The sequence below is a fragment of the Dacryopinax primogenitus genome, assembly GCF_000292625.1.
Source record: "Dacryopinax primogenitus strain DJM-731 SS1 chromosome Unknown DACRYscaffold_5, whole genome shotgun sequence".
Lineage (NCBI taxonomy): Eukaryota > Fungi > Basidiomycota > Dacrymycetes > Dacrymycetales > Dacrymycetaceae > Dacryopinax > Dacryopinax primogenitus.
Genome location: NW_024467202.1, coordinates 683,223 through 708,724, shown reverse-complemented (window position 1 = coordinate 708,724; position 25,502 = coordinate 683,223). Strand labels below are relative to the sequence as shown.

The 25,502-nt window shown below is 53.2% G+C and overlaps 8 protein-coding genes across 8 annotated transcripts; 3 read left to right on the top strand and 5 right to left on the bottom strand.

Annotated features, from left to right (window-relative positions):
* Positions 1-21: 21 nt before the first annotated feature.
* DACRYDRAFT_49403 (WD40 repeat-like protein) lies at positions 22-1,045 on the top strand (the record flags this gene model as incomplete). Its single annotated transcript, XM_040774896.1, has 2 exons — positions 22-427; positions 486-1,045. The coding sequence occupies 2 exons, from the start codon at positions 22-24 to the stop codon at positions 1,043-1,045; spliced, it is 966 nt and encodes a 321-aa protein (XP_040630574.1).
* Positions 1,046-1,566: 521 nt separating this feature from the next.
* DACRYDRAFT_49118 (methyltransferase) lies at positions 1,567-3,058 on the bottom strand (the record flags this gene model as incomplete). The annotated part of the gene is made up of 5 exons (XM_040774883.1): positions 1,567-1,724; positions 1,827-1,828; positions 2,132-2,289; positions 2,349-2,528; positions 2,582-3,058. 5 exons carry the CDS (start codon positions 3,056-3,058, stop codon positions 1,567-1,569), a joined length of 975 nt encoding a protein of 324 aa, XP_040630573.1.
* Positions 3,059-5,069: 2,011 nt separating this feature from the next.
* DACRYDRAFT_49719 (Dbl-like domain-containing protein) lies at positions 5,070-9,311 on the top strand (the record flags this gene model as incomplete). The annotated part of the gene is made up of 11 exons (XM_040774931.1): positions 5,070-5,570; positions 5,697-6,146; positions 6,198-6,566; positions 6,623-7,319; positions 7,366-7,424; positions 7,473-7,899; positions 7,953-8,030; positions 8,081-8,322; positions 8,373-8,495; positions 8,545-8,770; positions 8,821-9,311. 11 exons carry the CDS (start codon positions 5,070-5,072, stop codon positions 9,309-9,311), a joined length of 3,663 nt encoding a protein of 1,220 aa, XP_040630572.1.
* Positions 9,312-9,510: 199 nt separating this feature from the next.
* DACRYDRAFT_49141 (snare-like protein) lies at positions 9,511-10,206 on the bottom strand (the record flags this gene model as incomplete). Its single annotated transcript, XM_040774886.1, has 3 exons — positions 9,511-9,775; positions 9,825-10,121; positions 10,175-10,206. 3 exons carry the CDS (start codon positions 10,204-10,206, stop codon positions 9,511-9,513), a joined length of 594 nt encoding a protein of 197 aa, XP_040630571.1.
* A 436-nt stretch (positions 10,207-10,642) lies between these two features.
* Positions 10,643-15,201, bottom strand: DACRYDRAFT_49664 (RhoGAP-domain-containing protein; the record flags this gene model as incomplete). Its single annotated transcript, XM_040774924.1, has 9 exons — positions 10,643-11,496; positions 11,553-11,759; positions 11,808-11,936; positions 11,985-12,839; positions 12,907-13,746; positions 13,798-14,164; positions 14,221-14,450; positions 14,504-14,657; positions 14,779-15,201. 9 exons carry the CDS (start codon positions 15,199-15,201, stop codon positions 10,643-10,645), a joined length of 4,059 nt encoding a protein of 1,352 aa, XP_040630570.1.
* Positions 15,202-16,057: 856 nt separating this feature from the next.
* On the bottom strand, positions 16,058-18,067 carry DACRYDRAFT_21179 (DUF914-domain-containing protein). The gene is made up of 8 exons (XM_040772277.1): positions 17,788-18,067; positions 17,522-17,735; positions 17,371-17,465; positions 17,018-17,317; positions 16,820-16,969; positions 16,742-16,768; positions 16,567-16,685; positions 16,058-16,509 (listed from the first exon to the last, which is right to left on the bottom strand). Exons 1-8 carry the CDS (start codon positions 17,954-17,956, stop codon positions 16,339-16,341), a joined length of 1,245 nt encoding a protein of 414 aa, XP_040630569.1. The 5' UTR covers positions 17,957-18,067; the 3' UTR covers positions 16,058-16,338.
* Positions 18,068-18,551: 484 nt separating this feature from the next.
* DACRYDRAFT_21178 (26S proteasome subunit P45) lies at positions 18,552-20,129 on the bottom strand. Its single transcript, XM_040772276.1, has 7 exons — positions 19,996-20,129; positions 19,903-19,945; positions 19,734-19,853; positions 19,443-19,678; positions 19,055-19,390; positions 18,636-19,002; positions 18,552-18,580 (listed from the first exon to the last, which is right to left on the bottom strand). Exons 1-7 carry the CDS (start codon positions 20,068-20,070, stop codon positions 18,558-18,560), a joined length of 1,200 nt encoding a protein of 399 aa, XP_040630568.1. The 5' UTR covers positions 20,071-20,129; the 3' UTR covers positions 18,552-18,557.
* An 834-nt stretch (positions 20,130-20,963) lies between these two features.
* On the top strand, positions 20,964-23,258 carry DACRYDRAFT_93955 (uncharacterized protein; the record flags this gene model as incomplete). The annotated part of the gene is made up of 3 exons (XM_040777187.1): positions 20,964-21,613; positions 21,722-22,735; positions 22,789-23,258. Exons 1-3 carry the CDS (start codon positions 21,499-21,501, stop codon positions 23,256-23,258), a joined length of 1,599 nt encoding a protein of 532 aa, XP_040630567.1. The 5' UTR covers positions 20,964-21,498.
* Positions 23,259-25,502: the final 2,244 nt, after the last annotated feature.

Sequence of the window (25,502 nt, the reverse complement as noted above, 5' to 3'; positions counted from 1 at the left end):
CCCGAGAAGAAGAAGGCGCGTATGGCGAACGGACAACCCGGGCCAAAAGTGAAGCCGACCGTTCGTCGCCCACCAACTCCATCCAAGCCTGTCCGCAAACCAAAAGTCAGCGAGCCCTCAGAGCCTGTGGCGGCATCCCCATCCCCCTGCAAATCCTTCGTCATCGTTGCCGGATCCTACGAGAAACTACTCTACGGGCTAGAAGGGACGTTCCCTTCTCCCTCTCCCTCCGAAGCGAGCACCTCTACGTCCCCTGTGCCGACGCTCAAGTCTATATTTATCTTCCCCGCTCATACAGGGTCGGTGCGGGCGATCGCTGCCAGTGCGGAGGGAGGCAAGTGGCTCGCAACAGGGAGCACGGACGAAGTGGTCAAAGTTTGGAACCTGAAGCGGAGGAAAGAGGTCGGTGGGTTGGTACAACATGAAGGTGGGTCTTCCCCAACCTACCAACCTAGGCACGGCCACTGACCCCCCCGTGACGAAAGGCTCGATCACCTACCTTGGATTCCCGACCCGGAGCATGCTAGTCTCTGCTTCGGAAGACGGTACCCTCGCGCTCTTCCGCGTGCGGGGATGGGAGCTCCTCCGCTCGCTCAAAGGGCACACCGGGCGAGTAAACAGCGTCGCCGTGCATCCTTCTGGGAAAGTCGCGCTCAGCGTGGGTAAAGACCGTACGCTCCGGATGTGGGACCTTGTTCGGGGGAAAGGCGCGGCGAGTGTCAAGCTGGGCAAGGAGGGGGAGGTCGTGCGGTGGAACGCGGCTGGAACGTTGTTTGCTGTCCAGGCGGGGAAGGAGGTTGACATCTATTCCACGGGGATGAAGTTGCTGAGGAGCATTGGACACCCGAGTAGGATACATGATGTGAGGTTCTGGACTGGGGGAAAGGGGGAGGGGGAGTGGGAGGTACTGCTTGTCGCGGCGGAGGATGGGAAAGTTGCGGTTTATACGCTGCCGGAAGGGGAGGAAGAGACGACAATCATCGCTCAGCTTGTTGGGCACACGAACCGGTTCGCGCTCCCCTTTCTGCGTGGATATCGCTCATAGTTGAATAGGGTCAAAATGATTGACACTATCCTTGTTTCCCTTCCTCATACTGGCGACACGGCCAGAACGACGACATACGCGGCGACCGTCTCCTCCGACGGGCTTATAAACCTGTACGACCTCTCGTCGCTACCGAACGACAGGCCCACAGGGGAAGTGAAGCCGGTGCAGATAGCCCCGCTGACGGGGTATGATACTAAGGGGAGTAGGCTGACGTGTGTTGCGCTTGGGCAGGGCGAGGTGGAGGGTGGGGATGGGCTTGCGGGGGGAGGTAAGAGGAAGAGGGAGGAGGGGGAGGATGATGATGATGAGGAGGAGGAGGAGGGGGGGGAAGAAGAGTTTGCTGGGTTTGGAGATGAGGAAGAGGAAGAAGAGGAGGATGACTAGTCGTACAGTTCATTATCTTGCCTAGGCAGTACATCCCCTCCTAATCAACAACATACCTCTACCAGCATCTCTCCCACTCCCACTCCCATCCAACCCTCCATTCTCCGGGTTTCCCAGCACCCCAAACCCAAGATCTACAGCTTACAAAACTTCGCCTGCACCCAAACTCTGTACATTTTCAGCTGCCGTTTCCGGTTTACTAGAAGGCGGCGGTCGATACCCAGTTGTTGGGCGGAGAAGAGCGGATGTGGGGGGAGGGGGTAGGCGGGAGGGAGGGGGGATTGGGTTTGGGCTGGGGCTGGGGTGGGCGGAGCAGGGGATGTAGGGGGTGAGAAGAGTGGTGCTGCGGCTGTATGGATGATATCCCCGTCTGGGGCTGTCGGGGGTATCCGACCGCTCTGGGCAGGTTCTGGGTCGACGAGGTCTGTGTGCTCAGACTGGGGTTGTGGTGAAAGAGCTGGCGTGGGCTGCGCTCCTGACAAGGCTGTTTTGGGTCTTGTTTTTGGCTCTGGCTCTGGGGGTTCTGTTTCAGGGCGAGGTGTAGGCTCGAGCACGAAGACCGGAGGAGAGGCGGCCCCAGTGCGCTGGTCTTTCTGAGTGCCCTGACCTTCCACAGGCGTCCCCTCCCCCTCCCCTTCCTCCTCAAGTTCCTCCCCCTCCCTCACCACCGCCTGCGGCACCTCCGTGCTCCCCGTAAACAGCCCGCCCAACTCCCCCAGCTCAAAAAAGTACACCCTCGTCCCGTCCCCTCTCACGTACAGGTTTTCCTCCATAAGCCTATTAGTACGAAATCGTAGCTGGGTAAGGTCGTGTCTCCCATAGTCGCGTATCAGTACCAGACCGGACGGTTTGAGCGCCTTTCCGACTCGTTAGTGCGGATTGGGGGAAAGAGGGAAAAGGGGAAAGGGGGACGCACGGTCCAGATGTTCGCTAGTGCGCGGGTCCACTCGTCGGGATGTAGCGCGGAGAGCACGAATATGAGAAGGACGATGTCGACTGATCCTGGGGGGATTGACTCTGGGAGACCGAGGGGGGAGGCGAGGTCCCATACTTGGGCATGGAGGGATCCTTTTGGTGGGTGGTAGAGCGGGTTTGCCTGGTGGGTTGGCACGTCAGTCAAGGAGAGGAGGGGAGAGGAGAGGGACGCACATGAACAACCTCGATCGCCTTCTTCGAATAGTCGCATCCTACCAGCTTTAACTGGTCATTCTCGTTCTCCTGTACCAAAGGGAACAAGGCGTTCCCCACCCCGCACCCTGGTTCCCAGACAGTGACTTCCCCGGCATCCTCCCTCGTGGCCTGGAACAACTCCGGAAACTCCAGATGGAGCCATTTCCTATCCTTGAAGAAGTTCCCCTGATTAAGTCTATAGAACGCATCCCAGTACTTCTCAGGGCGGGCGTTGTACCTGTTCCTGTCGGCGTCGCTCACTCGAGAAGCCCGTTGCCGCTCGAGGGAGAGGGCGATACGCTCCCCCTGGTCGTCCGGTGGGGGAACGTGATCCCACGCGTTCTGTTCCCATACGGAGCGTGAAGGGGTGAGGAAACGAGAGCCGAAGGGGGGTGGAGCGCCTGATGTCTGAGTTGAAGCAGTGCGTTTCGATTCTCCAGGGGTTGCTTCATCCATAGCATGCCATATGAAGTAAGGACAACTCTTTGTTCCTGTGACTGAAATAAAACTGGTTGAATACCCCGGAGCCGAGGAGTGGCTATGTATGATACACGCAGGGGTTCCCTTCCGCCCACATCGCCCCGTTCCATGTCCTCGTTGCTCTCGATCGTCCCCCCAGCGGATGGACCGACTTCCTCACCTCTATTCGTTCTTACTAGTCCTGTTTGTCTCACTTAACTCCTTATTCGGTCTTGCTTGTTAAGTCAAGGTGACGTGTATATATCGTCATCGGTCTAGCGGTCTCAGTCTGTAATCGGTCGATCAATCACCAGCACATCGAATCAACTAGCTGAACAACGAGAGAGAATAGAGAGAAGAGTGAAGGGAAAGAGTGAAAAAAGGAATGACAGAGAGTGAAAGGATGTATCAATCTTCTGCACAAGAGTACTATGACGGTCACTCTCTTCCACCAGGCGCTCAACCACCTTACATTCCAACAATGCACAACCCTCAACACCCTCAACACCCTCAGCACCAATACTTTCAACCCCCTCCAGGTGCACAAGAACTCGTTTGGCCACCGGGTTACCAACCGCCTCCGCATCTCCGCACAGCTTCCATCACTTCCTCTCCATCCACCACCACTACACCAGCTTCACCCCGTCCTACAGCAGGTCGAAGGCCCCTCCCACGCCCACCAGGGCAGAGCCCAGACATGTCACCACAGCAGCACAGGCAGGCTCCTGTGCCTGCTGCAGGGTACGCGGGTGGTAGTCCGGTGGACAAGCCCGTACCTCCGAGGATGGGTTCGTATGAGCCTCAGGCGGCCGTCGAGCCTCTCCATCCTCGACACGGTACTCAACCGCAACCTGGTCAGGCGTTCTCTCCCCAACTGCAGACAACGCCGTTTACTCAAGCACCCCGTGCAGGAGGAGAGTACTACCATTCACCCACTTCAGGCACTGCTACTCTCAGTCCGGAAGAATACCTCCCTCCGCGCGGAATGCCCTCCCCTGTCACGGTAGGGAGCACGCTTTCTCCCGTCTCCCGACACCCGAGGGAAAACACTCTATCTCGCTCACCGAGCATGGCCAGTTCTACCGCCGGGAGCGGAGTGGGCAGCCCCAGCTTGAACAATTTCCGCGCTACGAACATCCCCGCGAGCATCATGGGCGACCGGGCGGGCGGTGTCGTGCGCACCAAACGGACTAGCGCTCTGCCGCATGTGGGAAGCGCAGGGAACGGCAGTCCCATCAGTCCGTCAACGATGCGCTCTGAGAGCAGCAGCGGAAGTGCGAGTGCGAGCGGGAGCGGGAGTTACGTCAGGCCGCAGAGGGAAGACAGGCTTCCTGCTTGGCAGGAGCAGCTGCCCGCTGTGATGGTGAGCGACCTCCTTGAGGGGAGGGAGTATTCACCCGTCGAGGCCCCCAACGGGACGTACGACCCTACCCCTCGCGGGAGCATGATAAATCATCATCATGTTCCCGAGGAAGACGACCAGTCACCGGCGACGACGTCCTACCCATCATACTCTACCCAGCTAGGCCGTTCCTCCACAGCGGGAAGTACGCTCGCCGCCTCCCTCCTGCGCACAGACAGCTTCCTGTCCAACACCACTGCTACTTCTGTCCAATCGAGCCATCCTCCCCCGCTCAAACGTGTCATCACGGGCGACAGGATCAGTCTTACCACTCCCCAGCCCAGTCCGGGGGGAGAGGATTCTGGCGGGAGCTTCGAGATCATCCCCGCTCCGGCAGAGCATGACGAGAAGGAAGCGTATAAGCAGGCGATGCAGCTCCAGGTACAGGAGGACCGACCAGAGTACCGCCATGGCGCCCAGGAACAACTGCAGCAGGCTCCACAGCAGGGCAGAGCAGGTGCTTCCCAAGGCTGGTATGATGATGGGGAAGGCAGTGCGCCCGAAGTGGAGGGAGACGTCTACTCCCTTCTTGACGACTACGATGACGGGGACGTGAAAGTCCCTGGAGGGCTCGGCGTGCACGCCGGCGAGGAAGGCAGCGATATCATGTTCGAGGAAGAAGATGATGAGCGATTTGTCAATCTCGCCTTGCTCTCACACGTCGCTGTTCGTCTCCGGGACAAAGTCCCCCGTGGCACGCACGTCAAGGGGAGCATACCCTACGAACGCGCCTTTACGGGAAAAGACATCGTCAGCACCGTACAGAGCATGATTCAGCATTATACGCTCTCCCAGATGGGGGTGGCGACGCATGACCGTTCCTTGGGCCTCATGGTCGCGCGCTCGCTGTACGAGCAGGTCTTCTTCTACGAAGTGGAGTGGGGGACGAACCCGATCACTGACTCTGTGGAGGATGTGTTTATGTTCCTGGACGATTTTGAGGGAGGGAGCGCGGCCCCCATTGGGGAGAGGGAGGAGCTCCCTACGGCGGTCGTTACACCCTTTACGAGATGTTATAGTCCTACTTGTGGTGATGGAGGGCCGTGTTATGCGTACGGCTGTCCGAGGAGGAACTTTGTGAGCTGTTTATTCGCGCAAGGGGGATGGGTCTGATGCCGTTTAGACACAATTGGAGCTGCTCTCCCCGCCTGGCACATCGGGTCTCCCACCTGAAGAGCCAAAAGAGGTGCGCCCACGCTCATATCCGTGTGTACATAACTCATTACTCCCCAGGGAACACGCGAGAACTGGCGAGACAACATCGGGCGCGAGTTCTTGCAGACCCTGCCAGAGAGCGAGATCAAGCGCCAGGATATCATCCTCAAGATTATCAAGAAAGAGGAGATGTTCAACGACGACCTGGACGTGCTCGAATCTGTTTTCCTCAAGCCTCTACGCGCCGCCAGACCGCCGATCATGTCCCCTGACTATCTGGAAAACTTCATCGACGACGTCTTTGGAAACTTCCTCGATCTCCGAGAGTGCTCGCGCCGCTTGCTCGAGATCCTCAAGGTCAGGCAGCGAGAGCAGAACCCTGTGATCCAGAAGATTGGTGATATCTTCCTTAACTCTGCTGTGGACTTTAGGCAGGTTTACCCGACGTACGTCGGTCACCTCCCTGTTGCGGAGAAGAGGCTCAAAGATGAGTCGGAGAGGAATCACGAGCTGAGGCTGTTCCTCGAGGTACGTCCGACCCCTGAAACGTTCGGCCGGCCCGGGCTGACGCAGCAATAGCAATGCTCGCGCTCCCCACAAGCGCGGAAGATGGATCTCAAGTTCTTCATCTCCCGTCCCTCGGAGCACCTCCAGCGGTACCCTGTCGTCCTCCAGGCTTTGCTGCAGGAAACCCTCGTCGGCAGCCCGGACGGAGACTACCTGTTCGAAGCGCTGCAGGCTATCAAGCGCCTGCACAGTGTCGCCCAGCTTATGACTTTCCAGAGCGCGATGCTTCGCGGTCCGACAGCCAAGCTCGAGTGGCACGACTTGCTTCCCGAGGGCGCGCTGCAGGATATTGAGAGGCATGAGGTTAAGCGGCAGTCGCAGATCTTTGAGCTTATCAAGGGTGAGATGGAGTATGTGAAGGATCTGGAGACGATCGATACTGTGAGTTTGTGTGCTTTTGGAGTGCCTGCTCCTGCTGAATCGGATTGGTTACGCAGCTCTTTGTCCGCAGGCTAAGGACAGAGCCTGTCATACCCCAAGATCGTCGGCTCGAGTTCATCCACGACGTCTTCTGGAACTTCCAGGAACTGTACAAGCACCACCGGAAGATGCTCGACAAGCTGCACGAGATCCAGAGGGAAGAGTACCCGCTCATATACAGCATCACTGAGCCTGTGCTTGAGGCTTCGCTCAACTGGCGCGACGCGTATATGGAGTATGGCCCGCATTACCCTATTGCGGAATACAAGATCGACCGGGAGCTGCAGACGAACCCCGCGTTTAGGGAGTTCTTCGACCAGTGTGTCAAGCACCCCGATGCGAGAAGGCAGGATATGAAGGCGTTTGTCAATCGCCCCATTCCACGTTTGCTCCGGTACTCTCTGCTCTTGCAGGCTATGTACGACTCGTCCCCTGCCGATCACCCGGATAAGGAAACGATCCCAGGCTTGCTGGACATCCTCAAGTCGCTCGGGAAAGCCATCAACGCCGGTGTCGCCGTATCCGAGACCAAGGTAAAACTGTGGAAGTACAGTCACGACCTGGTCTGGAAGGAGAATGGAGAGGCTGTTGACCTTCAGCTGCAGGATGAGACCAGGAGTCTGATCCATAGTGGTAAACTCCTTCGCCAGCCTGAGACTGGATTTGAATGGAATGGCTGGTCCGAGTTGTTCGTCTTGCTGTTTGATAACTACTGTGAGTCTTCGAGTCCTGTAAGATTTCGTGACTGAGCGTAGAGCAGTGGTCATGAGCAAGCCTAAGGAGACGAAAGACGGAATCAAGTATGTTGTTAGGGGAAGGGTAGGTCGTATCTAATATGCAGACGACTATCACTCACGTCCGTTGCAGCCTATTCCCCTGGAACTCTTGGCTTTGACCAACTTTACCGAAATACCCCAGCAGCGGTCTGTTGGCTTGCTGAGAGGTCGCTTGAGAAGCGATCGCGGGAACGAACCCTCGGCTAACGGTAATGTGCCTCAAACAGAATCCAACGATCCCCGGTTTGTATACCCCTTCACTATTTATAACAGCGCGCGCGAGAGCGGCTTCTACACCCTCTACTCGGAATCGCAACAAGCTCGGTCAGAATGGAAATCCAAGTTGGAAGAGGCTCTTGGTCTGCGTATGGCCGTGCAAGAAAATAACAAAGTGCTCGAGATCGAGACGCTCAGCGACGATACCTTCTATATCCCGCCACAAGCTTCGTCAAACCAGCAAGCGAGCTGGAACGAGGAGAACGCATTCACTGGCAAGGTCACGTGCTCCGTACCGTTCTGTGAGTGAAAGTGTTATTGTAGAGCGTTCTCCTGCTGATCCACTTTCTTGCAGCCACACCAGATGGACGCGGGCTCATCGCGGTTGGGTGTGCCGAAGGTGTATGGATTGGCCTACGTCACGATGCCAGATGTAGGGAACTTTCCACTATCGAGCGCGGTACCCACTAACACTTTTTCCAGCATTACGCCGCGTCTTGGCGCTCAAGCAGGTGACGCAATGTGCCATGCTCGAAAAGTTTGGTATCTTTTTGGTGCTTGCGGACAAGAGTCTTTTCGCATATTTGCTTGAAGCACTGGTGCCTACATCCACTACGACGAGTAGCACGGCCAGACAGCCGGAGAGACTCAACAAGGATGTCGTGTTCTTCAGCGTCGGCACCCTGGGAGATCGTACTCTGATCACCTACATGAAGAAGAAAGGGGTATGTCAGATAGCTTCAATATTTGTGCTGTGTTCTGACGACATCAACAGATGGACAGTGTCTTCCAGGTGGTTGAACCGGTCCTAGAAAAAATCCAGGAAAAGTCAAAACCTGTTGGCGCTTTCGGGCGCTTCATGTCTGGCGCGAAGAGCGAATGGTTCCGTCCTTACAGAGTACGTTTTGCTCGCCAGCGTGCTTCGAATGATGCTTACACAGAGATAGGAATTCTTCCTGCCCTCTGAGGCATACGATGTGTACTTCTTACGCCTGAAGATTGTTATCCTTTGCCAGAAAGGCTTCGAGATCATGGGCCTTGCCGATTTCAAGAGCGACACCATTCCTCATGCTAACGACCAGCGCTGGGGTGCCATCGCCAAGCGCTTCGAAACGTGCAAGCCTATTGGGATATTCAGAACCAGCAGCGAGGAATTCTTACTCTGCTATGATGGTGCGCTGTACTCATATCTTTGTCTCCTTTATGACTCATCACGACTGCAGAATTTGGTATTTATGTTGGCCGCCATGGTGATCCCAGTCGAGGCGAGCAGGGCGTAGTGGAGTGGGAAGGCAAGCCTTTGAAAGCCGCCTTCCATCCACCATACGTGTTGCTGTTCGACAAGCGCTTCATTGAGATTCGACATATCGCCAAGCTTCACCTTGTACAAATCATTCCTGGGCAGGACATCAGCTGCATCTATGATGGCCGTGCCAGCGACATGACGCCTCAGTTCGACCCTGGTCCGGATGGTTACCCCGAGGGTACCATTCCCCAAGACCCTCGGATCCATGCCGTCATGAAGATGAATGAGAATCCTAATCCTCATCACCGTGGCACGGCACAACATGTGTTCGAACTGGTACCGACTATCCCGCTATTCCTCCCTGAACCCCTGGGTTCACCTTCGCAATCGGTGTACAACTTCCAAAACTCTCCCCCTCATTCCCCTCAGCTCCAAGCGAGTTCCTTGCAAACCTGGGGTAGGTATTGAGGAGTCATGAACGAATGAAATAATGAACGCTCCAACGTAGACCCCACGAGTGTAGTCAATATAGCGGATCTGTGACCTTGTATTTGGTTTCCTTTGTATAGGTACCGATCATTATTCGCGACTCGATATGATACATGTTTATCCTCGGTATAGGCAGCCCATCATCATCCATGAGACAGGTAGTGGATTCCCGTGAAGATCAGTTATACATGGACAGACCGCGAACGAAGCGATCTACCGCGGCCCTGAAGTACTCGTTGTCTATGCCCTGCTCTTTCGAGTCCATGACCATCAGCGGATTTCGCACAACGTAGTCTAAGAAGGGGCCCGTATAGATTTGCCGCAGAGCAAAGCGCAGCGACTCGGCGTTTGGGTCGGTGAGGATAACGAACTTGTACCCCGTCATCGTCTCGTACAGATGAAGCTTGTAAGTTGACGTGCGATAATTCGACAGTGTATCATCCCTTCATCTAGTCAGTTGGATGAGGATAGGGTTGCAGATAGTGTACTCACTTGACAGCTATCTTCTTCACCATCTGTCGCAAGCTCAAGATCACACCATATACGAGCTTTGCTTCCTCGTCAAACGACAGTGTGCTCATGCTCGTTGGCCCATCCATCCTATCCAGCTCGCCATTTCCCAAAGCAACTACGACACCACCAGTTGGTGTGAGAGAGGCACGCTGCCCTGCTTGGGAGTCTGACTGGCCAGATACGGCGTTGGACACACCGGGAAGGAGAGCGCCTGAGGAGGCGGGTCGCGGTCGCTTAGTGCGGTGCCAATCCTGATAGTATACGCATGTACAGTGTCTAAAGGAGAACGCTAGTTAGCATAGACAATGTGGCATGTGTTCACACCACACCTGTCGAAGATATACAGACTGTAGATGGTCATCGCATGAGGCTGCGTTCTGAATTCAGGGACACGCGATCCAAACTGCGTCTTCGAAAGAAATAACAGTGAGCTCGCTGCCTGCACCCGCTTTTAAGCTCTCTTCACACATCCTGGGCAACGACATCCTAATTCAAACTACATCCGCGCGTACTCCGTGAGTGAAGGGTATCCTAAGGCGACAGCTATTCGCGAAGGGGCGCCTGGAATAGAGATGCAAATAACAGATAAGTACAATGACACAGAGCAGCCGAGGACCACAACCACAAGCAAGCAAAAAGATAAATAACAGGTGAGGAAAAAGGAGATAAAACGTAAAGTACGTCACTCGAAAGCGGGAAGAAAAAGAAAAGTCCACATAGGATTCGACTCCAGAGCGAGTGACTGCGGCCAGCGCTGGGATCGTCAAAAATAAGGACGGTGAGTAGAGGGGGGATTTTCATGGAGCGTAACCTTGCGGGTACTGCTCTGTTCGTATATACGAAGTAGGTCGTGAGCCTGTGGAAGGCCTCTCCTGCTGAATCCATCGTTGGTCGGGTGGTCGAGCTTGCTGGGGAACGGGCTGATAAATGGGATTCCGTGACTGTTGCATAGGCTGGCCGTTGGGTGGAGAACCATACACCCCCTCCGGAGCATTGATATCCACCCATGAGCCAATGGACTGAGACATGACTTCATTGGGATAATTGGCCGGTGCTTGCTGCGACTGGGGTGGAAGTGCCTGAGGAGTCCTGGTTCCGTTCACGTGGGGTGGCCCTGGCCGATTAGACATGGCAGGATCCGATCTCCTAGTGAGAAGGCGAGTTTGAGACTCGCCTCGATATTGGTCCGGCCTGGCAAGTCCATCTCGATAGCTATTGCTTGGGGGCAGGCCATTTGCACCTGGCTTTGGGTGCTTCAGCTTCCAGTATAGTTCGCACTTCTTGAGTATCTCCTTGCGAGGAAGGTCAGCACAGCTCATAAAGTAGTCCATGTCGTGCAGGATGGGTATAAACTCGTCGGGGACGGCGTATAGCTCATCCTGTAGTTCCAGAATGTGCGCCACGACGCGAATGGCCAAGAAAATCTCGTCCTTTGCAGGATCCCTGCTCCTTGCAGAAAGGATAGTGGGAGCAATGACAGTAGCCAAGTTCTGCAGATCCATCTTGCTTCCAGTTTCCGAATCAACATGGGAGAACGAAGCGACCCATTTGAGGAAGACAAATAGCACCTCCGCAGTATCGCGATGAGATTTAGGCAACATCATTGACACCAGGTGCATGTACCTTCGACGATCGTCCGCATTGGAGAACTCTGGGTGAACAGTCAACACGGTCACTCACACAAGTTCCACACGAACAAGAACTCACTTTGGGTGGCAGTGAATAACTTGTGGAGTTTGAATGTGAGAAGTGGTTCAGGCAGGTCGCCCAAAAATTTCTTGAGCAGCGCGGCCAGTTGCACAGGGCTCTCTGTGGTTAGATCCACAGTGGATGGATCACGGTCAATATGATCCGCAAGCTCCTTTAGGCGTCTAATGTTGCCGTTCTTGCGAAACACACCCTCCACGGACATATCTAAATGCATTCAACAAGGTAAATGGGAATAGATGCGTTGATACTCACCCATTTGCTTCATGGCAGACACGACATCATCAATGAAGCTAGGAACCCTCAACGCTGTTCGGGATGCACCTAATAGAGAATCCACACCCTCCTTTTCGACCAGGAGTTCGAGGGGCACACCAAATGCGCCTGCCAATTCTCAGACATAACCCCTTCCATGTTAGTCATGGTGCGTACCTTTCTTTTTAACGTTCTTCTTCTCTCCTTTGAACAGCTTTGTGAACAACCCTTTATTCTTCACTTCGATCAGATCAAGGATCTCATCGAGATCGAATTGGTCTCGCAACGGCGACTTGTTAAGCACCAAAGCACTGAAGTGCTTGAGAATCATTAGCTCTAGCGAGCTCAGCTCCGAGATCATAGGCTTTCCGGCCTGCCGGGGTAACGATCGCTGCTGCTCACGGGCTTGTTCCGCCTCCATCATATGCGGAATATCGGCAAGTGTGATGGCATCCTCTTCAACATTGAATCCATCATTCTCATTGGGGGCTTCATGAATCGTTGCAACCCGACCCGTCGAGCTCTCCACCGCTGTTGAGCTGTCATCCGCTTCTGCAATGATACGAACAGAGGTGTTGTTGCGCGCAAAGTTCGGTCGAATGATAGAGCTTCCATCAGGTCCAACAGTGACAGGGCCCGGTGACGGTGACTGCAGTCGTCCCGCGGGTAATGATGGGGGCTGAGGTAACTGTTGTTGCGCAAGCACTGCTGGTGGGGGTGCAACACGGGTTGGTATTGGTGCGTGGGGTTGAGGTTGAGGCCTGTGAGAAACAGGTGGTTGGGGCCGTTGTTGGGACAACTCTGCCGGCTGTTGCGAACGTGGGGGAACAGAAGAATGGAATGTTGCATCAGTGGGTTGTGCGATCCTTCCTGAGGGGCTCTCAACGATAGTTGAACGTTTCGGCAATCTTGCAGTCGCCGAGAGTTTGCGATCCAAATGTACAGACTTGAGTCGCATAATCTCTGTGGAGTCTCTGTACGACTCAGAGAGAGACTTGGTTTCAGAGAAGGCATCTGAAGCAGCTGAAGAACCTGTTGGAGGATTGCACCCCCAATTCATCAGAGTTCGTCCGGACCCTTAACATCAAACAGTACATACTCGGCAGGGCCATCCATCCCTTCCTTCTCAGGAGGTCGTACAGCCTCCGGAGCGCAACATTCAGTAGAAAGGCAAATTGTTCCAGTTTTGTGACGGTCTCGAACCCAACTTGACAGTCGGGCTCACGATCGGTGATGCACAGAATAACAGCCGGCTGGGGCTCACCAAGCTGCTTGGGCTTCTTCTGCCCTGGCCGATATACAAATTCTTGTACCAAGGCGGGCGGCCTCCGGCTTGACGAGATCTTGGAAGGTGCCCCTTCTTCGCCGGAGGTAACAGCGCTCTCCTTCTTCGGAGATGCAAGAGCATTTCTGCCGCATCTCTCACACTTCAAGCACTGTGAATGCCACCGTGTGTAAGTCCCCAGACGAACGCAATCCTCCTCGACCGTTTGGCTACATTCGACGCATAGGTCGCTAGGTGGATCCATTTGTTGTGAATCAGTCGCGTTCGGTGAGAATGGACTCTCCCCGGCATATTCCGGGGCAAGGCACTTGTATCCATACACAACGCCTTGCGTACCAGGGGTTGCGCCACTGCCAGTAGCGCGCGTGGCTCGTCGTGCTGAAGGGTTTGCGCCTTCTCGGACCAATGTTTGCAATTTGTCCAGCATATTGGAGCCAGCGCTTCGATCCTCATACTCGCGCTCCAGCTTCAGAGATCCAGTTAGCGCTATCCGAATCAGAATCTTCAGATAATGCGCAAGACCCGTGACAACAGCCAGGAGCTCTTCCGTAAACCGCATTCGACGATCTACAGTGTGCTCTGTTCTTGACAACAAGGTAAACAGATCCACAGTTTTCCGGCAGAGCATTCGTGCTTCTCGAATGTGGGACATCCCTGATCTAAGGTCAACATATTGGTACCAATTCTCCGGAAGCGATAGCTCACCCTTGGCATTGAACTTGATGAACTGCGCCTCCAGATCATCCACTACCGCAAACAACACCTCCACATGTAGAATGAACTTCTCTGCGAATCGGATCGCCTCCAGCCAGTGGCCATTGGCGACATTGTTCAGCATATTTTGGATGCAAGTTGCCGAGCTTTCCTCAAATTGGGAGAGGGTATTCCATATGCGGTATACTTGCTGCTCCATCTGTCGCTGTTTATTCCGCAATGACACAGCGGTCTCGGTCGCTTCCTCTTTCTGATACGTAGGTTGCAATTCGGGTGGAGAACCATCAGGGTTCGGATCGGGGGGTAATGGGGGGACTTCGGATGGAAGTAATCTGGATGTCATCTTTACGTTCCAGAACTGGGGTGATGGTTAGCTCTCCGCGTCCGGGGCAGATTCTGATCCGAGAGACGTACTCGATGGATCATGTAACACTCCGGATGCCAGCACTCATTTCGCTGATTCCTGTTGATCTCCACGAATTGCTTCAATATCGCGCTCCCGCAGCCCACACACTTCGTCGCAAACCGTGTTGAGTAGTGAAAGTGACAGTAGACATCACCCCCGTGCTCATAATATGAATCTGATTGCCCGAAGAGCGTGGGGCAGACCGAGCACGTGAAGTGCTCTACGTGGAATTTCTTGTCTGAAAGGACATTAGGCGAGATCTAATACAGTTACTAAAAGGGTAATACGCACTGCACGCCGTGATGTAGCTTCCTCGCAGTGCCTCTCCACACTTTCCACATATAAGGTTAAGTCGTCTGAAGTAATCTCGTTCGCAAAGTGGTTGCTGTCTGCCGTCGGATCCTTCTATGGGGAAGAACTTCTGCGCAACAGGGCGATCACAGTCCTGTGAGATGCAGAAAAAGACGGTCAGCGGTTGCTCTCATCAAGGCACAGCACAGCATGCGACGCGGAGGCGGGGCAAATGGGCCGCCGACATCCGGTCGATGCGCAGAGGTGATACTCACCCGACACCGGAAGCAGTCCAAATGATAGACATTGCCGAGCGCTCGAACAAACTGTCCAGTCATGACGAGGTTACAGACATGGCAGATGGGCTGCTGCAAGGTCGACGGAGTGACGGTGCGGTTAGGTACAGAGCCATCGGAGCCTGAAGATGAGGGTGGTCGTGGGCGTGGTTGCGACTCTGGAGGCACCTGAGCTTGTACATAGGGTGGATGTCCATCGTCAGGTTCTCTTGAGGCTTCCGAGCCAGTTGGGGACGAAGCTCGCTCGGACTTGTGGCGAATGTTGGGCGGTGGAAATTGGACGCGCGTCTGGTGACCATGCGGATCGTACTGGGCTTGGGGTGCTGCACCAGGTGATCCAGTTCGTTGATGAGCATGCTCTAACTCTTCTTGAACATCTGCAGGGCGTGTGTGAGGAGACATAGCTCGTTGGCGAGGAATGGCGTTGGGTGGAAGGGTGTTCAGGCGACTTGGGCTATCCTTGACACCACCAGTCTTTCCCTTATCAAAGTAGTCCTTCTCCCTATTCTGTTCTCCCGGGGAGCCAACTGTGCTGCTTCTACGCGGTCGGTCGTCTCCCATGGGTAATCGCGAGTCTGGAGAACGGATAGCAGGTGCTGAATACGGACCATCCACAGAGAGCGGCGCCTGACCCTTATTCGCCCAGCGTTGCATCAGGGAGGAAAAGGTCCCTTGTAAGTCAGGTCGATTGCTGTCTGGTTGGGTGTAAGGGAGTTCTGTCGCGTTTGCTGAATCATCAACTGATGGCGACTCTGGCCGGTCCGGGGACTGTGAACGACCCCGACCTGGACGATACATTAGTAGGAAGCTGAGCTGGAGGACGAGGGATGCGAGTGGCGATGTCGGACCCGAGTTTGAGGTTGACTGAACGGATGGGTTCGGTAAGGTTAAGGTGGTCGGGTAATTATTAGAGTAGGGTGTGAGCTGAGCTGAGCTGAGCGATGATGAGCGTGCCCGTACGTTGGTAGGGTGTCGTCTGTGGTCGTCGCCGTCGTAGGTCAACGTCGACGTCGCGGTGGTATTGGAAGCAGAAGATGCTCGAGCACGCGGTACACTGGTTGACGACGGGGTCGCCGTGCGCGGATGCGCCGAAGTCTGTCTCACTAGGCCAGCCACGGTTATTGACGTGGTCAGAGTTCAGAGTGTCGACAGCTTTGTCTGCTGTGTCGGCACCTTTCACAACCACTCGAAACGCCTCTTTTACTTACGCATTTTTGCGAGTTTAGACAAGTCTTGCACTCCATGCATCAGCATTGCCCTCAGTCACCCCTTCGATCAAGTGTTACATCGTACCCCTTCCAAAGAATCCCTTGCCGTTGCGACCACATGCTCCGCTACATAGTCGCACAAATCGCAAACAAATCCAAGGGCCGACGCTATTTCTTTCGCACGATACATCATGTCAACTCTTTTGGCCGAAACATGAATCCCTGTGTGATGTATCCCCTCCACCCCGCTCATCGACACTAGATATGTAAAAAGAAGCACGGAGGGGTCCCTTGCCCGATCCATCACGATCATTTAAAGATCGAGGATACTTTAAACGGCTTCGACAGTATTGTTGACGCCAAAACCCCGCAGCGTCACATAATCAGGCGTGCGGATGTTGACCTTTGCCTGATCCTCTGGCTTCTGGTGCCAGTAGTAGATAATCAAGCCCAAGATAACCACGGCAAACGCAGGGAAGTACAACCAGAACGGTGCGTAATGCTGACAAACACCGTCAAGATCCGCTCCTATTTTTCCGTCATGTAGATAAGAACTCACGTAGAGGAACAACCCGAAGAGAAGCCCGTAAAAGTCACTGGTCAAGAGCGACAAATTGTAGTATGCCGCGGACGTCATGCGATACAGTAGCGGCGCCACAGTGTACAGGATTAGCATCGCTAGAGATTAACTTTAGCTCTATCATCAGTGAACCCCACAAAGGAAATCTGATTACCGGCAGTATACGCAAAAAGTAGACCAACTGCATCCGCGTTGAGTGCCTAGCAACAGAACAACGACAATATCCACTCACTGACAGGTCCGTTCCAGGTAACTTCGGTCATCAGCTTGTGCTCTAGTCCGGCGGCCTGGCATCCGTTGATGATCACACCCCAGAAGCCCATCTGTCCAACAACTTCGTAAAGGGGCCGGTTGCGGACAAAGAGCTCCTCGGTAGCATTGGCTGCTTCAACATCAGAAAGTGCCTCTCTTCGGAGGATGAGTCACTGACAAACACCGTAAAGAGTAGCACCAATGATCATGAGGATATCGCCCCGGACCATATCCGATGATTGCCAGTCTTTGTCCGTGATTTCGTCTGAGGTCACCAGCAAGCCCAGGCCAGCAATGCAGACGAGCACACCAACATACTGCGACCAGTGCAGCCGGGTGCGCATGTACAGCCAAGAGAGGCCGATGCAGACTGGGATAGCCCAAGCGTCGAGCAGCATGCAGGAAAGAAGGGTCGTGTATTCGTAAGCCAAAACGACAGTGTAGTTTCCTTCGACATCACAAGCTGCAAGGAAGATATCTATGAATGATTGAGCGTCATATGCTTATAGGTTCTGACATTTGACTGCTGACATTTGTACCCATCTTTGAGAATCATTGTTGCCCATCCCTTGAAGCCATAGCGATACACAGTGTACGGTGTGTAGATCAAAAACAGGATAAAATACCTGTCCGTCATTTCCGTGAATACCGCATTTCCACATAACAACATCATAAAACTCACAAAAAGAACGTCTGCGTCGTAGGCAATGCCCATCCGCGCAGGCCGAGCTCCGTGGTGCACACGCTCGTGCAGGTGATGCACAGGCTAACGAGCTGCCCTGCCAGGAGGGAGAGGACGAACCGCCTCGTCCAGAGTCCTTTGAAGCGTACCCGGACGCTCTGGAAGTAGGCGCTGAAAGACGTGTAGACAATGGAAGGGCGGGAAGGGATCACAGCTGTCGAACAGCATTAGAATGACGATCTCCGCCAGGACTGGAGATGACGCACCGACACCGACGGGAACGCTGTCCTTGTCGACCTCGCCGCTTGCCTGTTCACCGTCCGTCTCCAACTGGGCCTTTCCGTACTCTTCGTCCACAGGGCTGAGCAGCTCACCGCCATCCCGAAGTTCAGGAATCGCTGGAGCGTTTATGTACTGCTGGCCAACGTTGCTCATGATTCGTCGTCAAGTCTTGTTTACGATAGAAGAGGTCGTGAATTGCGTCTTGAAGCGAAAACAAGGGCCAAGACACAAAGAGGTCCCCTGCTATATCCTGCCAGAGTGATCGTAGGAGGGTGAGAAACGGGGTGTAAGGTTTTCCACTGAAGATATATACCATTTTTATCTTCGGAACATCCGGTCAGGGTGCTCTTTCACTCCAACCATTTGATCAACCCTGAGCGCCACACGACTCATCATCGGCCGGAGCGCTATTCGGCTTCTGCAGGCTGAGCGTCTATTACCGACCAAAGCGGAAGCGTGTTACAGTATGTGGCTCTCTATGGAGCACTGAATTAGTCGACTTCATGGCGGCTCGCTGTCCCGACTATTCAGGACGACAGTGCCGGCACACAGTGCTGCCAATTTGGACGAATGCCGCTCTGATTCTCTTACGCCATCATCTGTCCGCAGGCCCATGCGGATCACCGGGCGGACGATCCGAACATCTCTAGTGCACCAATCGAATGCTGAGCAAGCACGCTGGCAAATGTCTGAGAAACATGTATACTGTATACACCGTATACAATAACTGCAGTACACGCTGCTGACGGGGGTATCACATATTGTACTCGATTTTCGCTAAGGCACAAGTCAGCACATGTAGATCATTCTCCAGCTGCAGAGGGAAACTTACTCTCGTGCTTCTTTGCCTCCCCAACCTTCCTCGCCGCCTTCATGAAGTCCTCCTGAGTCACATACTCCCTATCCTCTCTTAATGCGAACATCCCCGCCTCTGTGCACACATTTCTCAAATCGGCACCATTGAACCCATCGCTCAGCTTGACAACTGCATCGAAGTCAATCTCGCCACCCTTGTTCACGCCAGCAGCATGAATCTTCAAAATCTCGAGACGACCCTGTTCATTAGGCAGAGGGATCTCAATTTTGCGGTCGAGCCGACCTGGCCGGAGTAAAGCAGGGTCTAGTGTATCAGGACGGTTGGTGGCCATGATGAGCTTTGTTCGCCCCAGGGAGTCGAAACCGTCCATTTGATTGAGAAGCTATGAAATCATTTAGCAAAACATAACAACAATTCCGGCGAGAGGCACATACCTCCATTAGAGTTCTTTGAATTTCTCGATCCGCACTGGTGCCTTCGCTGAACCGCCTCCCTCCGATAGCATCGATCTCGTCCATGAAGATGATACACGGTTCATGTTCTCTTGCATAGCCGAACATCTCTCGCACCAACCGCGCAGACTCTCCAATGTACTTGTCAACAATGGCGGAAGAAACGACCTTCAAGAAGTTGGTGGACATCGTTGCTGCTACAGCACGTGCTAGCAAGGTCTTGCCCGTTCCCGGTGGCCCGTACAACAAGACACCTTTCGGAGGCTTGATGCCAACCCGCTGGAACAGTTCGGGGTTCATTAATGGCAGCTCAATTACCTTCAACATTATGTCAGATCTGTTCTCTGCACCAGGCTCCAAGAATACTCACCTCCCGCAGCTCCCGCACTTGCTCACTCAACCCTCCAATGCCTGCAAAGCTCGCTCCACCCGGGTCCTCCAAACTCATGTTGTACACCATGGGGTCAACTTCTCGTGGCAAAATGCGCATGATAGTAAGGGTTGTCATGTCGAGCGAAACACGGGTGCCAGGCTTGAGCTTGTGAATGGGAAGTGTGGGGCGGAACGAGACAACGTAACGAGGGCCGGAAGATGCTTTGACGATGACTGTGCAATACCGTCAATATATGCGAGTATGGTAGTTGATACTTTGCAAGCATACAGCGATCCGCATCAAGTTGCTTCAACACCTCGCCAATGATCTGGCCCACAGATTGTAATGCTTTGATATCATCCTCAGTCTTCTGGAAATCCTTCTCCAGATCCCGCAAGGAGAATCGTACTATGTCGCAGTCAGCATTGTGATAAACTTACAAAATAAGGCGGCTCACGATTCTTGAGGCCTTCACTCATGTTCTCATGCTCCTGCATTTTCTGGCCAATATCATCAGCATACACAAAGCAGTGCATACAACGGTGCATACAGCTCGATACGCCTTCAGCGAATCTATCTTTCGCTCGTCAAAGTGAGGAGGGGCAATTGCTATTCCGGACGCCATCGTTGACTAGAATCTGTGGGAATGACACGACGCTGTCAAGCTGAAGTTGTAGAGACGATAGAGGTCAGCGCACTCGCGTTCAGCAACTCAATACAGGGGACGCGTCAGTTCACCTTCCAGTGGCGTGAAGAAGCCGGAACCGAGACCGAATTAATAAGGTAATTCCTCCGATGACCCCTTTCGGGCGTATTTTGCCTATAATGACCCCTCGGGCGCAAATCCCTGAAATGACCCCAAGGCCTGCCCTAAGCAACCAGGGACCTTCCAATTAAAGAAGGTGGTGGTAGCAGTTCAAGATGCGCTAGGGTCCGGTCTCTTCGTGTCGGTTTATAAAGCATGTTCTGACAATTAATTCGCAAGCTTTGTTTTGTTTTTTCATTAGTTATGTTACAGTATATAAATTAATTCTGCATGGATGCCTCTAATAAGAATTCACCGAATTTCACCATCGTAAACATAGGTGAGGAAACACCGCACTTTTACGGCAAGGCAATGAATTTTGCAGCAGTTATTGAAAATAATAGATACCATACACAATGCCAACCAGCTTGTCTTTTAAAAAGGGTCTGTTCTAATAGCAAAACATTCACAAAAACGCGTTGTTGGATTGACCGGAGGCACGTGCTTTTATTGCCACAGCCACTGCTTTCCTTATTTGGTTACTTAGGGGCGGCATTTGGGGTCATTTAGGGAATTTGCGCCCGAGGGGTCAACATCGGAGGAATTACCTCCCGAAGTAATAAGTACAGCCACTCCATTTGCGCAGCCACTAGGAAGCGCCGTGTGGAGAAGAGCACGCGGAAGTTCACTCCGGCAGGACTCTTGCGACGTCACGACAGTTCAGATGCGTGCAAATGATTTACGCTTCTTCTTTTCGACTTTTCACCACCTGACGGGAAGCAGCCAGCCGCCCTTTCGCGAACTCGATTGGCACGCGCAAGGAGCAAGCGGTATATCGCAGGAGCAAGAAACCTGAACTTGACTAAACGATGGCTCCGAATCCCGCGATATCCCATCTACATCTGCCCGGTTTAGTGGGCTTCCCCGACGGGGGCGATGTTATGCTCCTGTCCGTGACGACGTTAACTTCCGGAAGTTCGTTGCCGTTCCGAGTCGTTCTACTGGCAGCTCCGCTCTGGAACGGTGTCCCATGTGCTTATCGCTCGCGTATCATCCAGTCATTGTGGAACGGTACTAACCTATCGCCAGCCTCTTAGGAGCTGACCAAATTGCTATCACGTCTTCATGACCGCTCCAGAAATAGCCAGGAACCCACCGCGTGGCAAGATCCTGTTATACGTTAGTGCGACTCGTGTGATACTTCTGGGGCATTTATATTGTGGCTGAGAGACGCTCCATTTGCGCCTCGGAGTTTTCGTTGCCCCTCTTTGCGACTCCTTCTGCCTCGTCCAGCATTTTCGGAGACCAATGGCGTTTGCGTCCCCCGCCAATATTGCCTTGGAAGGACATGATCCTAAAGCCCCCACACAGCTCACTCTTGCAGAGGAAGAGAAACAGTATTCGTCGGAGGCCGCGACTGAAGGTATGTGATGCAACCATGTTTCCGGTAAAGACGGCTGATTGACTGACTCAGTCATTTCGGCCGCGTTCCCCGTCTACCTGCGTCTCGCCGCTGAGCAGCGCGCTAAAGAAAAGGACCAAGGGTACAACCACGTCACGGATGCCGAGAAGAGCTCCACAGATGACGCGCGGTTTGCCGGACTGTCTGAGCACGAAAAGGAACTGCTCACCGCCAGGCGTGCGCTCCGCACTGCGAGCTGGGCAGCAGTCTTCTACCTCATTACGACCGACATCCTTGGCCCATACAACGCCGCCTATTCCATCTCCCAACTCGGCTACGTCCCAGGTGTGCTCCTTTATTTCTTCATGGGTGTGGTTGCCTGCTACACCGGTCTCATCCTTTGGTACCTTTTCTGCCGGCTTGATTCGGATCGTTTCCCAATCAAGACTTACTCCGACATAGCACAACGTATATTCGGCGGTTGGGCCCGACATATATGCACTGTTCTTCAATCGATCCAACTTATAATCAATGTCGGCACAATTTGCCTGTCCAACGGTCAATCACTCTCACAAATTGTTGTTGGTGGGGGCGCGCAACTCTGCTTCAGCGTTTGCATCGTGATCTGGGCCATCATCGGTATGCTCATTGGACAGATTCGGACACTGAAGAATTTCGGCTGGTTGGCTAATTCCGCCGTTTTCCTCAATCTCTCTGTCATTTTCATTTCCATGGGATTTGTCGCGCATTCGCCTCCCAACTACGTTGCAGCGGTAAACTCCTACGGTCCTATTGTAGCATCTGGCCCAGTTCAGACCGCAACGTTTGTCGACCAGACGCTGTACAACAAGGTCAACGGCGTCATGAACATGGTCTTCGCCTACGGAGGTGCCATGATATTCCCCGAGTTCATGGCCGAAATGCGCCGCCCGATGGACTTCTGGAAGGCCATGTGCTGCGCTCAGGCGCTCATCTTTTCCTGCTATATGCTCTACGGAGTGTTCGTCTACACTTTCCAGGGCCAGTACACGCTTGGGATCGCCTACCAAGGCGTGTCCCCGTACGCATGGCAGACCGTGAACAACGTCATTGGTCTGATATCCGGTATCATCGCTGCTGGTCTTTATGGCAACATAGGAATCAGTGGGTCACTTCTTCTTGTCTTTCCTGGTCAATTTCTCACGACGATACCGCAGAGGTTGCATACATTCACATCATTGAGGAATGGTTCCACGGCCCCTCTTTGTTATCCCGTAGAGGCTACTTCATCTGGGCGATCATGGTTTTCCTGTACTGGGCGCTCGCGTTCATCATCGGGTCTGCAATTCCGCAAGTGCAGACCATCTCCGGCCTCGTCGCCGCCACCTGCATCATGCAATTCACATACACATTCCCTCCGGCATTGCTTTGCGGGTATCATGTCCTGGTGGATGGGTACGGTTTCGAGAATAGTTGGGGTGAGGGAGGTGCCGCCGAATTCTCTTGGCGTCGGGCTTTTCTCGGCGGGAACTGGAAGCGCAAGCTGTTCAAGCTGTTCAACTTCTGCCTCTTCCTTGCTGCTGCGTCGTGTGCCTGTTTGGGTATGTATGGCTCAGGTACCGCCATCTATGCTATCTTCCAGGTCAGCAACGCGACGTCCTTTGGTTGTGGATCCCCGGTCGCATAGTGACGAGAAAGGACTAGTCACGATTAGTATAGGTTAATAGGACTGCTACCCATGATGTGTCATAGTAATGCAGACACCCAGGAAGATTATCACCCAATGACATTTGATGAAGAATCGGGAAGCAAGAGGAAGGCCGATGAAAGAACCCATGAGAGTCGACCCTTTATTTCACGCGACCAAAAGCAGGCGCGTCTCAGCCTTGCGCATTGGTCACGTACGGACGGCGGGAAAGGACAGGACCCTAGATCGCTCTCAGACCCATCCTTCCAGCGAGACCCAGCCTCCCAATTATTATTTTATTTTTAATTAGTAATCTGGTTTAAGCTCTGCTTTAATTTTATTTTTTGCATCCATGTGCTTGTTATCTGTCACTTAGGAACCAGAACTCCAACAAAGGTTTACCTCAACATAATATATCATCCACTTAGACATAATATCAACTTTTTGAACTGCCTTTTTACAATATCTACTGTATTTACATGGTAGCACATTTTTTGACCTTCTCATCTGCAAACATTTACATCTTCTTCAATATTTCCCCATTCTAATCCTATTGTCCCATAAATGCATGGGCAACAACATAAGCATATCAATTCAAGGCATCCAAAAAAATATGATCTAGTTCCCTACTTCTCCACACTGGCAGTCTTCTTGCTATGGAGATATGCCTTCAATCCCGGTCCCATCAATTTTGCTCCGGGCAATCTCTTCACCCCCTCACATTGTCCTGGTCCTTCCAACCGCCCCTTCCCTTTCTTCAAACCAGTCTTCCCCTTCCCCTTCCCTGGACCTCCTGCAGGATTCTTTTGGGTAGGAGTGCTCAAGCATTTAGCACTGCTAGACCCTCCTGGCTGCCTCAAGTCCACAGTCACCAGGTCGACCACCATGGCATCAGCATCTGGTGTCGCTCAATCAGGGTCATATTTGGTCTCCCCAGAGTTTGCCAGCAATAGGCTGCATGGTGCTTTGTCCTCTTTTGAAGGCTCTTCCTCAATCCAAGCAGTATCTTGAACAGGGGACTCAGGAGGTGGTGAAAGTGATGAAGCATCCCCATCATCTTCCTCCACCTCCTCAGCATCCGCAATCCACCTGATGTTACAAGTAGGCTGAGGCTGAAGGCAGGGCCATTTTTCATTGAAGTTGACTTCAATTTCAAGTACACACCATTTCTCATCCCAGGGGTTTGGATAAGCTGCCCAAACCCCATTCTGTCCATTCCGGAATTTCAGCATAACTTGCCCCTTCTTGCAGTCCTTCCTTGTGCAGCAGAACCATTGACCACGTTTAGCTTCCTTCCCTTTTTGAGCTCCCTTCCATTGCATGATCCAATGGCAGGTGGGACAGAATTGATTGAGCGGATTTCCATTCCAATTCTTCTGAGGAGCACCAGTTGTGATTGGCAAGGTTTTGTCTTCCCCAAACCAGTAGAGATCATAATTGTGCTCAATGCACAGTTCCTTGTCATAAGCATGCATGACAGCGTCCTTGAAGGTTCTGTGGTCAAGGAAGCAATGGCAGAGGAATGGGAGGAGGAAATGCTCAGTCAAATGGTGGGGTTTGAGTTTTGGCACTGTGAATGCAATGATATCATGCCAAAGGTGCCTGAGCCAAAGTCAGCCCATACAACTTGCAATTCCTCAAATTCCTTACCTGGCCTGCTTGATTTCCCCCCTCCCTTTGTCACCGCAGCTGTGCAGGCAAGCAACATGCAACATGTGCTCTTGCACTCCGAACAAGGCATCAGGTCCCAGAAGAGGAAGGCCATCAACTATTCCATTGATTAGTTCCATCCCATCAGTAGCTCTTCCCATACTTACATCCATCAGATTGCCCCATCCTCCATCCATACCAGGTAAGTGTAGCTGCAAGTTGCCTTCCTTGAATGCGTATCCACAATGCACAGAATGTGGAAGTCTTCTCCATGCCTAGTAATCCATCAATATATTTTTCATCTTCCAACAAAGACACTACTCTACCTTGCCTTCATGCCTGCCAGACAATTTGCAATGTCCTCCTTGAGGAACCGAGTTGTGTCCATGGAGACCACTGCTTTGGCTGGGCCATTTCCCACCTGCCACCTCGTTCCCAGGTAGGATAATTTGATGTTGACCCAGTTGAACATTTCCATCTGTTCACCATCAGTCAAACATCTCAATACCTATGTGGACACACCTTTCTATTGTTCAGGAACATCCCCCCTAGATGTGCTTTGGTGTTAGGGCAACACAGGCTGACTAAGTCTGC

Bases quoted from the DNA above. Each gene is read 5' to 3' on its own strand.
- DACRYDRAFT_21179 (XM_040772277.1), bottom strand. From the start codon at position 17,956: ATGAGCAACGTTGGCCAGCAGTACATAAACGCTCCAGCGATTCCTGAA. The intron at 17,466-17,521 runs GTGAGTTTTATG...AATGACGGACAG, and splicing joins ACGACGCAGACGTTCTTTTT to GTATTTTATCCTGTTTTTGA. The intron at 16,510-16,566 runs GTGAGTTCTTAT...GGTGTTTGTCAG, and splicing joins TCTTCGGGTTGTTCCTCTAC to CATTACGCACCGTTCTGGTT.
- DACRYDRAFT_21178 (XM_040772276.1), bottom strand. From the start codon at position 20,070: ATGGCGTCCGGAATAGCAATTGCCCCTCCTCACTTTGACGAGCGAAAG. The intron at 19,946-19,995 runs GTATGCACCGTT...GATATTGGCCAG, and splicing joins CGCTGAAGGCGTATCGAGCT to AAAATGCAGGAGCATGAGAA. The intron at 19,391-19,442 runs GTGAGTATTCTT...ATAATGTTGAAG, and splicing joins AAGTGCGGGAGCTGCGGGAG to GTAATTGAGCTGCCATTAAT.